General features: G+C 49.0%; 1 protein-coding gene across 1 annotated transcript in view; it reads right to left on the reverse strand.

Annotated features, from left to right (window-relative positions):
• The window catches only part of KIF5C (kinesin family member 5C), a 158,299-nt gene that overhangs the window by 14,387 nt on the left and 129,475 nt on the right, over nucleotides 1–14,437 (reverse strand). Inside the window, exons 20-25 of the mRNA XM_047722402.1 lie at nucleotides 13,251–13,352; nucleotides 12,965–13,025; nucleotides 8,721–8,792; nucleotides 5,868–5,972; nucleotides 3,739–3,955; nucleotides 1,969–2,081 (exon numbers count right to left, since the gene is read on the reverse strand). Coding sequence (XP_047578358.1) covers nucleotides 1,975–2,081; nucleotides 3,739–3,955; nucleotides 5,868–5,972; nucleotides 8,721–8,792; nucleotides 12,965–13,025; nucleotides 13,251–13,352 — 664 coding nt within the window. The 3' untranslated portion in view covers nucleotides 1,969–1,974. The remainder of the gene's footprint in view (nucleotides 1–1,968; nucleotides 2,082–3,738; nucleotides 3,956–5,867; nucleotides 5,973–8,720; nucleotides 8,793–12,964; nucleotides 13,026–13,250; nucleotides 13,353–14,437) is intronic.

The raw sequence follows: 14,437 nt of genomic DNA on the forward strand, positions 1-14,437 counted from the left end.
CACTCTTGGGCACCGGGGTGGCTCAGTCAGTGAAGCGTCTGCCTTCGGCTCAGGTCATGATTTGAGGGTCCTGGGATTGACCCCCACATAGGGATCCCTGCTCAGGGGGGACCCTGCCTCTCCAGCTCTCTCTGCCTCTGCCTCTTCTAGTTCTCTCAAATAAATAAAATCTTTAAAAAAAAAATTAAAAAATAAAGAAAGAACACTATTCTTACGTGGTGATGTGCCTAGCTCAAAGCTGCTGCTTTCCAGCCCCCCTCACAGCTGGACCTGGCCACGTGCCTCCGATCTGGCCAGAGGGACGCAGGCATCTGCACTACATGGACCTCAGGAAGGCCATGAAAGGAAGCGGATTCGGCTGAGAAGGGGCTTTTGCCTCTTCCCGGCTTCCTCTCTGCTTGTTAACAACGGTGTGTAGGCATGAGAACTAGAACAGAAGCCACTGAGGTGACCTTGAGGAAGGAAGGTACTTGCTGAGGACAGGACCACCCTGAGGTTTCCTTCGCATGACAGAGAAATTCACTTCCACCCTAGAGATGTCACAGTTCCTTCAGGACAGGAGTCCTCGAACTTTGGTGGCTAACGACATCGCCTGTGGTGCTCAGTAAACACACAAAGGCTCAGGCCCGAAGTGGCTTCACGAAACCTAGGTGTTGGGTGCCAGGGAATACTGATGGCCACCCGAGTTCAAGAACCACCGCTTTAGGTTTCTATCCTACGCTGCCTCAAAGGAGCGTACAGCTCCCTTCGAGGGCCAGCCCCAACACCAACAACATGCCGTCAAAAGCAATTTTATAACATCCAAATTATTTTATCTGTAATGGAAAGTGATCAGATCTGAATGGGGTGGCCCGCTGCTGCGACAACTTCCCATCCACCCTTTTAGGATATGGCAGATGGTGGTGGACATGCCGTCCACCCCCGGGCTGCCCCGGCCTTCCCTCCTGTTCCCCTTCCTGTCCTGCTCCTTGGCATGCTGCCTGGGGCAGCGCCGGAGAGAGCTGTCTGGGGGCGGCCACCAAGCTTGCTCCTTGGCAGCTTTTGCGTGAGCCTTAGCAGTGTTGTCGTGTCCCCCGAGAGAGGGCTCCTGACCCTCACCTACACATCCCTTAACTTGATCAGAAAGGACAGGAGAGGACTCAGTGCTCTGCGGAGTTGGCCATGACCACGGTGGCCAGGCCATGCCAGCGTGCCTGTCTTGCAAGCTTGCTTCCTTAGTGAGGGCTCAGAGTCTGAGGACAACATTTGCAGCTACCCCCTCCCATCCACAGGTTACTGGTTGTAAGTCGGAGTTTTCCTAGACAGTTTTCTGGCCACCTAGTTGTTTGTCTGCCCCACCCAACCCTATAACCTCTTTTCTCCACCTCAAGTATAAAAGGACCGTTCATGGTCTCTCTTTCTCTTTTCTAAAGTGTATCACTTTTTGTGTTTGTTTGCTGGTAGAACAATCCCACGCATGTGGATATAGACCATCATCTCAAATAAAAAAAGGTAGTCCTGACCTACCTAGATACAAATTAGCACCATTCTTAAATTGCTGAGTTCAGAGAGCAATTATAAAAACATGACTTTCTCTATCTGGCCCTTTCTTTATATTCAGTTCCTAAAACTTAAAGCAACCACCCACATCTGTCTGCTCTGGGCAAAAGCAGTTGACAAACAGGTAATGCCCTTCTGGATGCCAGCTGCACAGGGAAGTCCCACAGACAAAAGAGAGCTCCAGTGAGTCATCTGCCACACCCTCCTCCATCCCCTGGGAGGGTCCCCAGCACCAGCTGGCCCTAGTGAGAAGACCTGGAGGCTCTTCTCGGAGTTGAGGTAAGCAAGCTACCCCCCAGGCACCCGTTCCAGGAGAGCGAAACTGTTCACTCTTGCAGGGGCACATGCCAGAGGCTGAGAACCAGGCAGGGGCAGGGATCCACCCCGGGGCTGCCGGAGACAGAAACCACCAGGACACCAGGGACTCACTCATATTTATTTCTGGTAGTGAGCGGAGTTTGAAGAGCCACCTCCTCCCCCTCGGATGGCGTGGACGGCTGTCGGAGATGATGCCGGGTAGTGTCCAGGGCGGATGGGCTTGGCTGTATCGGACAGAAAGGACAGCGTGTTCAGATGGGCGTAAATGGCCACACCCACAGGACCACGGGTCACGTGTGAAAACCAAGACACACAGTTTTTATCATTACAATTCTCATCAAAGGTCCCCCCCTCCGAGCCCCACCACCCAGAGGCGGCCGACGCCCAGCGCACCTCTCGCCCGGCCTGCATCTGGCTGGGGGCCCGCACCCGCCATGCCCTCCCCCGGACCCCACTCGGGGGTGCCCCTGGTGCCCTTCAGGCCTGGCCCACTACCCTCCTTCCCCAGCGGCGGCGCCCCCCCCCCCACAGGTGCCCTCCAGGCCCACGAGGGCCCCGCCCAGCGTCCCCAGGGTCGGTGCTGTGAAGCATGAAGCTGCTGAGTCTTGAAGTCATGGGCTCAGGGTACTCGGACAACTAAGCGACTTTTGTGACTAGCCTGTGTGTCTGATTCTCCTGAAATCATGTCCTGAAAATGTCCTGACTTACTCCCTCAAGAACCCACTAAGCATGTGACTTCCTATAGCAACTGAGTGTCATTTGGGCACATGATGAATGCATCTTGTGATTTCTGATTTCGGCCATGAGGTTTTGTTTTCCTTGCTGTCCTTCCCCTTTAAAAAACAAATAAATTTGTGATTAGGTAAAAAAAAAAAAAAAAAACCTTTCTGAAAGCATGATGTCTGCTCTCCTGACAGTAGAGCTTGCTAAACCAGAGCACCCAATGGTTAGGGCGCGGGCAGAACTCACATATCAATTACTTTAACTCTGGCTGAGGAAAATTAGAAGGACTTTCAGTTTTATCTAAGGCAGGTAACACTTGGGTTCCAAAGGCATCTGCGTAGCCCCTGAAACTGGGTGCAGATTTCTCCCTATGATGCACTTTCTGGGAAGAAGCTCCATAGTTTCTGGATTTACAAAGAGCACGAAATCCGATAAATGCAATGAAACATTAATCTAAGGTATGATCTAAAAACCAGAAACACGAAATTGTTGGTTTACAAAACATCTGCATAGCATTATCTGATGGGAAATAATATCACGTTATTGGAAGCATTTCAGTTTAAAAAAAAAAAAAAAGCTCTTTAGAGAACATTCCTAAATCCCTTTGCCACCTGTGGCTCCACCCTGGGAACTAAGACTTAGCAGCTACACCCCCATTGTCAGCAGGAGCACAACGCCCAAATCCAGGTTTGGCAGGGGTGGACGTCCAGGCCCCCTTCCCGGCTGGGAGCCACACCCTGCTCAGGAGGCCCGCCTCACTCTTCCTAAGGTGCTTCCAAACGAGCCCTTGCAAGTGGCTCTCCCTGAGGCTTCTGGCTACACCCCCGCCCCTCCCATTCTGCCTGGTACAGAACAGAAGGGGCCTTTGGGCGTTGCTGAGAAGCAGCCAAATACCTTTCGCTGACAGCCTCAGCTGGCCACCTTCTCTGCTCAGCGCAGCAGCTCTGAGGGCCACACTGTGCGCTGCAGCCTCTCGCGATGAGGGCACAGGGGCCTGACACTGCCATTCTCCCAGGAGGAGTGCAGGGGGCCTGGAGGCACCAGCCACCCCAGCTGCTGCAGGCCTGAGTACAGCCTGGCAGATGTTCCAGAACACTTGTGCTTCCGGCCAGCAGAGCCCTGCCTTCCGCCAGGGCCGTAGGGCAGGGTCACACATACCGATCTGCGCCGAGTGGGCCCTCCTGGCCATGTTCTTGGCCCGCACAGCCTCCTTGATGCGATCCACCTCCTGCTGGTAGCGCTTGCGGTCCCGCATGGCGTTCTCCTTGGCCTCCTTCAGCGCGCTCTCCAGGGCCTTCACGCGCTCCGCTGTGGCGCGCAACCGCTTCTCCAGCTTGGGCAGCTCGCAGCGCAGGTCTGCGTTGTCCCGGACCAGCTGCGGGGAGAGCGGACGGGGGTGACTTATGGTGGGAGGGGGAGCATGGGGGCCAGCAGGAGGGGCAGACAGCCATATAGGACGACGGCCAGCCAAGCAGCCTCGCTAGGTCAGCTCGGGACGTCCACGTGCCCGTTGAGTGATGCTAGGCAGGTTCAGAAGCCCTGGGTACAGGGCGGGCATGTTCTAGAGCTCTCTGCAGGCCTCCTCCCATGCAGGACGCGCTGTCTCCACCAGCATGTGGTTTGGACCCACTCTGCAACATATCCAGAGGCTCACAGGTGACTCTGGGACATTGCTCGTTCTCTTATTACTTAAGACCCTCAGTTAAGAAGCGACAGGTGAGACTGGGCACGTTCAGGGTGGTCTGGCTGCAGATTGGTGGTTGCCAGAGGAGGGGTGGGGGAGGATGGGTGAAAGAGGCGAAGGAGATTAAGGGGACACTCATGGTAATGAGCACTAAGTAATGTACAGGATTGCTGAACTGATACATTGTACCTCCGAAAATAACACAGCACTGTATGTTAATTATGGAATTAAAAATAAATACAAATTAAAAAAATAAAAAAATGAAGGAAAATTTTTTTAAAAAATTAAAAAAGAAAGAAAGAAAAAGAAGCAACAGGCTTGCACTGGGTTAAAAAAAGATTAAAAAAAGGCTCAAGCGTCAACTCTATTATTTCCTGACATCTGACTTGGTAAGTCATCCAACCCCTACACATATCAGGTTTCTCACCTATAAAAAAGGTGAGTATGTAAGAAGACCATTGTGCAAATCCCTGTGGATCCAGAAAAAGTTTTGAATATCGGAAAGTGCCGTATGACCATTACCTATCCCGAGGCCACACCTGCTTTCTTTACCAGCTCCAGCGCCTGGCAGAGAGCAGGTTTTTTTGTGTTTTTTTTTAAGATTTTTTATTTATTTATTTGACAGGCAGAGATTACAGGTAGGCAGAGAGGCAGGCAGAGAGAGAGAGGAGGAAGCAGGCTCCCTGCTGAGCAGAGAGCCAGAGGTGAGGCTCGATCCCAGGACCCTGGGAACATGACCTGAGCCAAAGGCAGAGGCTTAACCCACTGAGCCATCCAGGTGCCCCCAGAGAGGTTTTTAATGGTTATTAAAACATTCACTGAATTCACAAATAAAATAATTAATGAATTCAGAGCCCTATTTCACATTAGTGACTCAGACTACAGACTACAATAATTTGCTTGAATGACTTCAACCATATTGAATCTGTCATCCTCCCTTTGAGGAAAAATGCCATCCTAGGTAATGCTGAAGGACGTAGGCCCAAGAGAGAGCATCCCCTTAGCCATGCAGTCCAACCAGTGGGACCATTTTTATCACATTCCAAATCTTTAGGATTTAGGGGAAACATGAGCATTCCAGTATTTATACAGAAAGGAGACAAACAACTGCCTCGACTGCCAGCAGATTTGTCCATGCACTCTGCTGTCCCTCTCGATAAACTCCAGAGCCTCATAAGAACCGAAGAGGGTGCCCAGGAAATAGGGCAACAGAGCAGAGAGAAAATAAAGCAGATCACTTCCTCTCTCAGCCTGTTTCTTCAGCTGCAAAAACAAGGGGCCTGAACCAGCTTGGTGGAATTCACTTTGCCTTCTGTGCAGCCTGTGGGTCCAGTGCTGGGACTGGAGGCAGGATGATAAGGCAGGGTTCTGAACACCCCACTTCCCAAAACCTGGAGCTCAAACTCCATTGCTTCCATCTGGCTTAGATAAAAGACTTTTATATGTAAGGGAAGTCACTAAAGACTAATGCAAGGACTCCGAGGACCCATCTGGCACCCCTGGTGATGCAGAGCCTTCTCCTGGAACTGTGGCTAGATATAGTGGGTGGGGTTTCTTCCCAGGACAGTAAGGGAAACACAGGAAGCTGGCACAACTCTCCTACCTGTTTGTGAACCTTCGTGAGCTGCTCCAGGTTATTCTCCAGGAAGGAAATTTTTTGCTTCTGGGCAGCACTGCCGCCTCCGTCATCACTGTCCAGCTCCACGCTCTGCAACAACACAAGGGGTCAGTGGGCCTGCAGGCTCCCCCCGGCCCCAGCCCCAGTATAAACTGGACCACATTCTAGTTCTTCTTTATAAAAAACCACTACCCCCAATCCCACAAATGGTTATTCTGAAAGTGGAAATAAAGAGAGGTTCTAAAAGTTGAGACTTAGTGACCTTGCCAGTGAATTCCTTTGGTTGATGTCAAGGGTTTTCTGAGCATTATAGAGAATTGAAAACAAAACAAAACAAAATAAAACTCCCAATCTTCCTTTTAAAGATACAGATTAGTTCTCTCTGTGAAATTCACCTCTCCCTTGCAGGTGGGTAAATAGACTTTCCTTTTCAAAAGGAACTCTTCCAAAACTCAAGAAGAACCAGCGTGAAAACATAAACCCAAGATCTAAGCCTGATTTCAAACATCCCAACTAAGCTAAGTCACCAAGCTGTTGGGCAAGTGCCTATGGTCCTACCGGGAAGTCTCAGTGGCCATTGCTTGTCCCTTCAGCTTCCAATCCCATGAAATTAGTTAATGAATCCATCTCAATTAGTCACAGCTTCTGAGTGCTGCTGGTAGATAAACTCTTGAAATTCATTAGATCTTGAGATGGACAAAAAGTGCCCTTCTGGACCAGGAGGTCAACTGAGAAAACACATGTGCAAATATCCTAGAGCTCAGAATGTGCTGCATCTGATTACAGAGAAGATCATCTTCCCTCCTCCTTCTTTTTTTCTTTTTTTAATTTTTTAAAGATTTTATTTATTTATTTGACAGAGCGAGATCACAAGTAGACAGAGAGGCAAGCAGAGAGAGAGAAGGAAGCAGGCTCCCTGCCAAGCAGAGAGCCCGATGCGGGACTTGATCCCAGGACCCTGAGATCATGACCTGAGCCGAAGGCAGAGGCTTAACCCACTGAGACACCCAGGCGCCCTTCCCTCCTTCTCCTGAGAGGAGATGGGTGCATGCAGATCTCAAACCCGTGTGTCTTCTGCCTACATCTGGGGTTCTCAAACTTTGCCCAGAGGAGGGTTTGTTAAAACTCAGATTGCTGGGCTCCACCCCCCCAGTCTCTGCTTCAGTAGACCTGGGGGGTGGGGTGGGGCTGAGAATGTGCATGTCTAGTGAGCACCCCAGTGATGCCAAAGCTGCTGGCCAGATAACCACATTCTGAAAGCCACTGGTCTACCAGTAGGTCCTTACTCAAGAGTTTTATATCCTGAAATCAGGGAAGCCCAGTCTTAGCTCCCTTGGACCCCCTCCTCCCTCTGACTGAGCATTTCCAGTTCTTGCCATTACCTCTGCAGGCTCCCTCTCTAACCCCTCTGCTCTCGCCTCTCCCTCCTACCTGGTCCGGGTCTGGTGGTCATTTCTATTTTGATGACTGTGCTCACTACCTGCCTGTCCCGCCGCTGCCATTCAGGCCTTAACCTCACCTATCCTTCTCCACCTTCCTTTATTTTCATTTCCAGGCCTGGAACCATTCTGTCAGGGTCACGGCAAATCCATGCTCTGACCTTCAGTTGGACACTCAGCAATGCTTTCACTCATCCCTGACAAATGTCCCCCACCGCCCCCACCCTCCTTGGCTGCCTGAGCCTTCTCTAGGCTGTGGGGCCTCTCCATTGTCTTCCCGCCCTCTCCATCAAGGACAGAACCTCCACATTAACCGAGAAGATCAATGTAGTCGGATGCACCTTTCCACAATTACATATTGTCCTGTGAATGTCTCCACCTCCACTCTCCACTACTGCCCTCCGGGAAATTGTATCCCCTCCCCTTGCCAAGCCTGACATACCCAACCAAGCTGTTACTTCCGTCCATGCAGGTCGGACCCCATCAGCCCCTCCTCTTTTGTTATATACGTTTCACCCCTTTCCCTCAGCTCCTTCACACACACGCGCGTGCGCACACACGTGTGTACTTTTAAATACACCTTCCTTCCATCCTACCACACCGCTGGCTACGGCGCATTGCCCCTCCTCTATCACACTTAAACATATTTAAAAGAGCAGTCCCCTGCTGTTCCCACCTCTGCCTCCTTCCTGAAACTTCTGCACGCTGCTCTGGGATTCACCACACGGTGACTCCCCAAGATCCCTGTGGGAGGCACGAGCATCCACGAAGCCCAGAGTCAGAAGTCACACGCCCTGGATTCCAGTCTGTCTCCAGCTCTTCCAGCTGTGTGACCTTGGGCAGGTTACTTAACCTCTGAGCCCATATCCACTAAGATAGAACCGAACAGAAAGGACCACGTACACGGTTGCCAGGAAGAGCAAATGAGACACAGGTTCAAGCTCTTCAAGCGCTCTGACCCAGCCCCTGATGGCCCCCCACAGGCAAACAGGAGGCTCCTGCCTCTGATTTCTCCGGGTTTCTGGCACTGCTCACCAAGCATCAGAGCAGCACTGCCTGACAGGATCCCCTGGATTTTCCCGCCATCACACACATCAGCTCTCACACTGCAGCTAGATAGGTGTGTGCTCATTTGAAATGAAAGGCCAGGGAAAGGATTATAACTTCCTTTTACTAAGAAGAAAAAATCAGATGGAAAAATATTCCCAAGTACTTTTCTCTCTCTCTCTCTCTTTTTTTTTTTTTGCCTCCAGTACATTCTTTGAATACATATTCTGGCATGAAGTAATTAATTTTTAAGCACAACCAGCCCCAATTTAAGAAAGTGATATTTCAATGGAAAATGATTCTTTCTGTCCATATTTTCTTCTCAGTCCTGGTCACAGAAAATAGAACTCACCTTTTTAACCCGGGCAGTCAGATCCTGGACAAAGAGTTTCCGGAGGTTATGCAGAGTCTGCAGTTCCCGAGACTGGAAGGGAAGATAGTGAAAATGTCACTAAAGTGGGGGAGACACCTTGAATTCAGGACACAATGGCGCCAGACCGTCTGGTGGCCCCAACAACCCAGACGGATCCCGCCTGCTCTGCGAGCCTGCCATCCAGGCCACAGGGCTCCCACACTTTCCCACCACATATGTCCACCCCCTCCATCTGTCTCAAGACTACCCCCAGGGGCAGAGACTGGGAGCTCAAACCATGAACTAAAATGGAACAGAACCTACTTGTTAGTGGTGTTCTAAATAGAACTTTTCCTCTCCCCTCAACTACAAAAGTTAACCCAAAAATTTCTCACAAAAATACTACAGAAGTTCTCACAAAAATTCCTAGTTGGCTGTTATATCAGGATGGATTCTTTTTTTCCTCTAATTTATCACGTACGCATTGCACAAAAGGCCTGCAAGTCTCAATGGAAAGTTACCCACAATCTCTCCCATCGTGGCAGACCGACATTTTTCGTATCTCCACGCCCCACTTCTGGCCCTGGGCCGTGTGCACTGGCTTGACGTCACTCTAGCTCATGGATGAGGTAGGTAGTGGGGCTTCTACCCACGTAACCCTGGGCAACCTACTTTGCCTTCCTGTGCCACAGCTCTCTTATTTGTAAGAGAATAAATTTAGTAGTCGCCTCATAGTCGTCGAGATTAAATGTGATAATCGTTATAAAACTCTTACAATAGTTTCTGGCACATTGTAAGTGTTCAGTAAACATTAGCTAGTATTAACTTATTGATGCACCGTATTTGACAGTCATTTCTTTGGTAGGTTTTGTTGTTTCCCTTTGTTGTCATAATGCTGTTACACCGTAATCAACTTCTTGGGGCATTTTTTTTTTCTTCATTTTGAGTTATTTTCTACAACCAAATCTTTAAGAATTAGACTGCAAAGACAAGGCTTTGTATTGAACCTGGTGACCTTTGTTAACAAGATCAGAAAACCAAAACAGTTCCTCTCATTCAAGACTCCATGTTCTTACTACTGGAGATACAATTAGTTCCTTCCAAGATACCTCCCCATGAGGGAGAAGAGAGATAAACTTGCATCTGAACTTCCCAATTTGTCTTAGTTGACCTACTCTTAACACAATGTCAAGGGATGCAGCTCACCCATGCTCACAAGGAAAAAAACAGGCTCTACAGCCATGGAAACACTAAGCTTCTATGTTAATTTAAGTCTTATTACTGGGTCCAAGTCTGCAATTCTGTGTTGAAATAAGAAGCACCTAAAGTCAACTGCTTCCTCAGGTGAGGCAAATGAGTTTGTGCAGGAAGCCAAACAGGCCTACTATGAACACAGTGCACATCACACCTGTGCAAGGCCCAGCCGCCTTCCAGGGCAGGGGCAGGGGTACGGCTTCTTGCTCACATTTACACAGACATGCTGTTCCAGCCCCTGCCCAAGGATCTCAGCACTCCCCCACCCACCTCGAGCTGCTGCTCTGAATTCTCTCTCTCAGGGATTTTATTCAACTGTAACCATAGTAAACATTTTCCATAAAAAAGCCACCACACCAAAGGGAAATGAGAAGATAAGACACAGGTCCCTTGTCAAAGGGCCAGGCATCTCCTTGGGGCCTAAATACTAAATACTATGGAGTCCTGAGTTTGGCATCTTTATCTCATTTTTGTTTGTTCTTAGGTGAATTCAGCAGTACAGGAGGGGTGGTTAAAAACCTTTAAAACAATTTGCAAATTGCACATTTAAGCTTAGGTAGCTAGCATTTGGCTTCCCACAGCAATGAATTTTCCTCCACGATATCATCATTTCTTCACCACATCTGACTCACTTCCCTGAAATGTTCCCTATCACAGGCCACTGCCCTCTGTGTAAATGCTCCGGGCTCAGCTTCCTGTCAGAGGGGACAGCAAAGGTGAGCCCAGAGAGGTGAAAACACAAGGCCCATTAACACAGCAGGAGAGGTCCAGACCTAGAGTCCCAAGTGTCCTGTTAAAGCAAGATGGCTACCTCGGGCCCCAAGACACCCTCCACATCTTCCAACGTCAACCCCTGCAGTGGTGTTCAGACTCCAACCCCTGCACGGCAGGTTCCACCCTCCCTCCTACCCACCCCGTCCCACCCAAATACCCAAGAAGCCAGAAGAGGCCTTGAACTATGGAGAGTTCAAATAAGGTCAGCCAAGGGCAGTGAGCCTGTTGCTGAAGAACATTTACAGCTTGGGGTGGATTCCAAAAGCAGGTTGAGTGAAAACATCCAAGTCTAAAATGACACAGGCTGTGGGGATCGGATTTGGAGTTTCAAATGTGGATGTGAGCGATGTGTGCCAGTGGTGAGCTGAGAGCAGGAGAGGAAGGGAGCCAGCATGTTAGTGGGTCTGTCCCCTATGGGTGAGTATGCACCAGGTGGGAAGGGCCAGGGATGTTGGGTGAGGGTAGTTCATGGGTGGAAGGTACTGAAATGTCACTTATCTCTGGGTAGTGGGATACAGTAACACTTTAAATTTCAATATTTTTCTGAATTTTTAGAATCATCTGTAACTGTGGGTATCATTTCTCCGGTAAAACAGACATAGATGAGGCAACGTTAGGGCTTCATCTGGTTTCCCCTAGAGCCAGCCATCCATCCACCATCTTCTCTGCCATGTTGGAATGGCCCAAAACACTTTGAGCCACAGTCATCTTACTTCTGTTCTGAGTGGATGGTGCCCTCTGTCCCTTCACCTGGCTTTGAGGGACAACTAACAACAGCCCAGGAACAGAGTGCACAATCAGGTCCAGCCCTGAGTAACAATTTGCCTACGGCCTGGGGTCACCAGGTTCTTGGGAGGCAGCTCCACATAAATTCACACGACACAAATGGAATCAAAATATATGACTGTATCAGGGCCGCCTAAGTGGCTCAGTCGGTTAAGCAGCTGGCTCTTGAATTCAGCTCAGGTCATGATCTCGGGACTCTGAAATTGAGCCCCATGTGGGGCTCCGCACTTGGCACAGAGTCTGCTTGAGGATTCTCTCTCCCTCTGCCCCTACCTCTACTTGTGTATGCGTGCTTTCACTCTCTCTCAAATAAATAAATAAATCTTAAAAAAAAAAAAATGTATGACTACATCCCAACAACAGTCTCTATTGTTTTATCATATGAAGTGACCTGACATGCTTTCACCAAATTAAGAGGCTCTGTTGGGACAGTCTGTCTTTAAACACAGGCTGTGTGGCACTTTGCAGAGCTCTCAAGAGCCCTCACCCTCAGAGCAGCTGAAACGGAAGTCAACCAGAGCAGACAAACCTCATGAATTCAGATGCAGGATGGAGAAAACCAACCAGGATCTCAAATGATGAGACTTTCTGATCTGTCACTCTTGTGCCCCAAAACCTACAGGCCTCAAGGCCTTACCTCGCCTACAACTGCTCTTGCCTTGACCCTTCTGTGCCTACCTCTTGTCTCCTCGCTGCATCATTGACTTTCCTGCTGTTCTCCAACATGCCAACTCCAGGCTCACCTCAGGGCCTTGGCATAAGCTATTGCCTCTGCTTGGAAGGCCCCTCCCCTGACATTCCCATGGCTTAGTCTTTCACCTGCTTCAAGTCCCTGCTCAAATATCACCACCTTGTGGGACCTTTGCACTTTCTATAACCATGTAATGGAGGTCATGATTTCCTTCCTAATGTTCACATCTGTCTCCCCACCCACAGCTGAAGGCATGCTTAAAAGGGCCAGGATCTTATCTTTGTGATTTACTGATACAACCCAAGCACCTAGAAGAACACCAGCCCTTAGCAGGTGCTCCTGCATGTTGAATGGAAATAAGTCACAATGTGCAAAGTCCGTAAAGATTCAGGCACTGATTTTCAGGTCAGTTTAATTCTCGCTCAGGGCCTCTAGTTACAGCACTAAGCATGGAGGCAAGGATGGATGGATGGATGGATAGATGGATGGATGGACAGACAATCATGGTATCCAGAGCTGGGGAATAAATTCTACAATCCTCACTTTTCCACAGGACATTTTATCTAAATGTCTGTATTTGTCTTAATGTCTAAATATACGGTATTTGCCTAAATATTTTGTCTAAAATGGTATGTAATAACAATGGGCACAGAACATGTTTCAGAATACACAAATTCAACAAATCACAAATTAATTGGGTCTTTGGGACTGAAACGAGTTGGGAAACATGCTGACGTACCACCGTCTCCTCTAGCCCTTTGAGGTCCTCTCTGGCTTGTTCCCGTTTATCATTGAGCAATCTAAAAAACAAAAAGGAATCATGAACCCAAAGGGCATCAGAGAATTCCAGATACCACCTGCACCTATGGATATGTCAACAGTACCAACCACCTCACACGAGTGGGCACTATTGTTACATAGGCCCAACCTAACCAGAATATTGAGGAATCGGAGTCACGAGAGTAGACTTCCCTAAGACTCAGTGGGAAGAGAGAAAACAGAGGAAATATTTAAAGTGCACTCACAAGAGCTTTTCCAGTTTCATTTCCCTTTCTTGGTCCTCCACTTTCAGCTTGTTATAATCAGAACTGAGCTTCTCCTGTTCCAGTTGCAGTTTCTGATTCAAACTGAAATGGAGGGGGAAAAGCAATACATTGCACATGAGTCTGAAATTCTGAGGCACCCAGCTAAAGACATGGTTCTGTTCCAACCCCATTAGTTCTGTGCAATAAAGGCGGCAATTCTGGAGGATTCTGAGTGATCAGAGAACAACCTCACAGCTTCCTCCCTGCCCAAGTGAAAACTAATTTCTGGGAACATCTCAGAGGCATGAAACATAAGGCTTTGAGAATATATTTATAGTTGGCTTGTGCAAGAGCTTTGGGGGGAAAATAATGAGTAGGAAAAGGGCTGATATTTTAAAACAGAGAAAGAGAGCACAGTGAGAAGAATTCTGCTTTGTCTGCCCTACAGACGGCATGCATGCACCCACTCAGGAAACCTTATTGGCCATTGCACCCTTCCCTTCCTCTCTGGTCCAGTCACCTGAAAACATCCCCTAAGTCCAAATTCCTGGCCGACACAGGGACAGTGCCGCTGTGTGAAGTCTGCAAGGAGGGGGTACAAAAAGAGGAAATACAAAGAAAGCCCAGGGTCTGCGGCAAAAAAAAGAAACTTGCCATCTGGTTGGGGGCCCTTGGCCAACACTTGCATGCAGTATTTATAAAACCTTTTGTGTGGCCATGCCTGTGCGTCCGTAAAGGAACAGATTCTACACATCTGAAGGAAAACCCAGAGTCGTTTGAAAGGCGCAGGCCAAGGAAACTTCTCGTCAACTAACTCATTCACCAACCCGCCCTCCTTCCCGCGTTCCTTCCCTCCCCTCGTTCCCCTCTGGCTGAACATGTCAAGGGTGATTAATCAGAATAAAGAACACAGGACACGCTTGAAGGGGAAAGAACAACATGAGTAACAGCACGGGGGTGGTCCAAAAGGAGGAGGGCAAAGACGATGCTAAGGACTTGCCTTAGGTAGACAGTGTGCATGGAGCCCAGATCACACCACTTACACTCTGCTTCATTACCATTCTCCTCTTTCAAAATGCAAATGTGCTGTGGGAGCAGCTTGCACACGGCGAAGAGAGATTGGGATCAGTAGCCTGGAGAATTAAACTCTAACTCCAGTTTGATTCCTACTTAGCAGCGCAACCCTA

This window comes from Lutra lutra, chromosome 3 (genome assembly GCF_902655055.1).
Source record: "Lutra lutra chromosome 3, mLutLut1.2, whole genome shotgun sequence".
Lineage (NCBI taxonomy): Eukaryota > Metazoa > Chordata > Mammalia > Carnivora > Mustelidae > Lutra > Lutra lutra.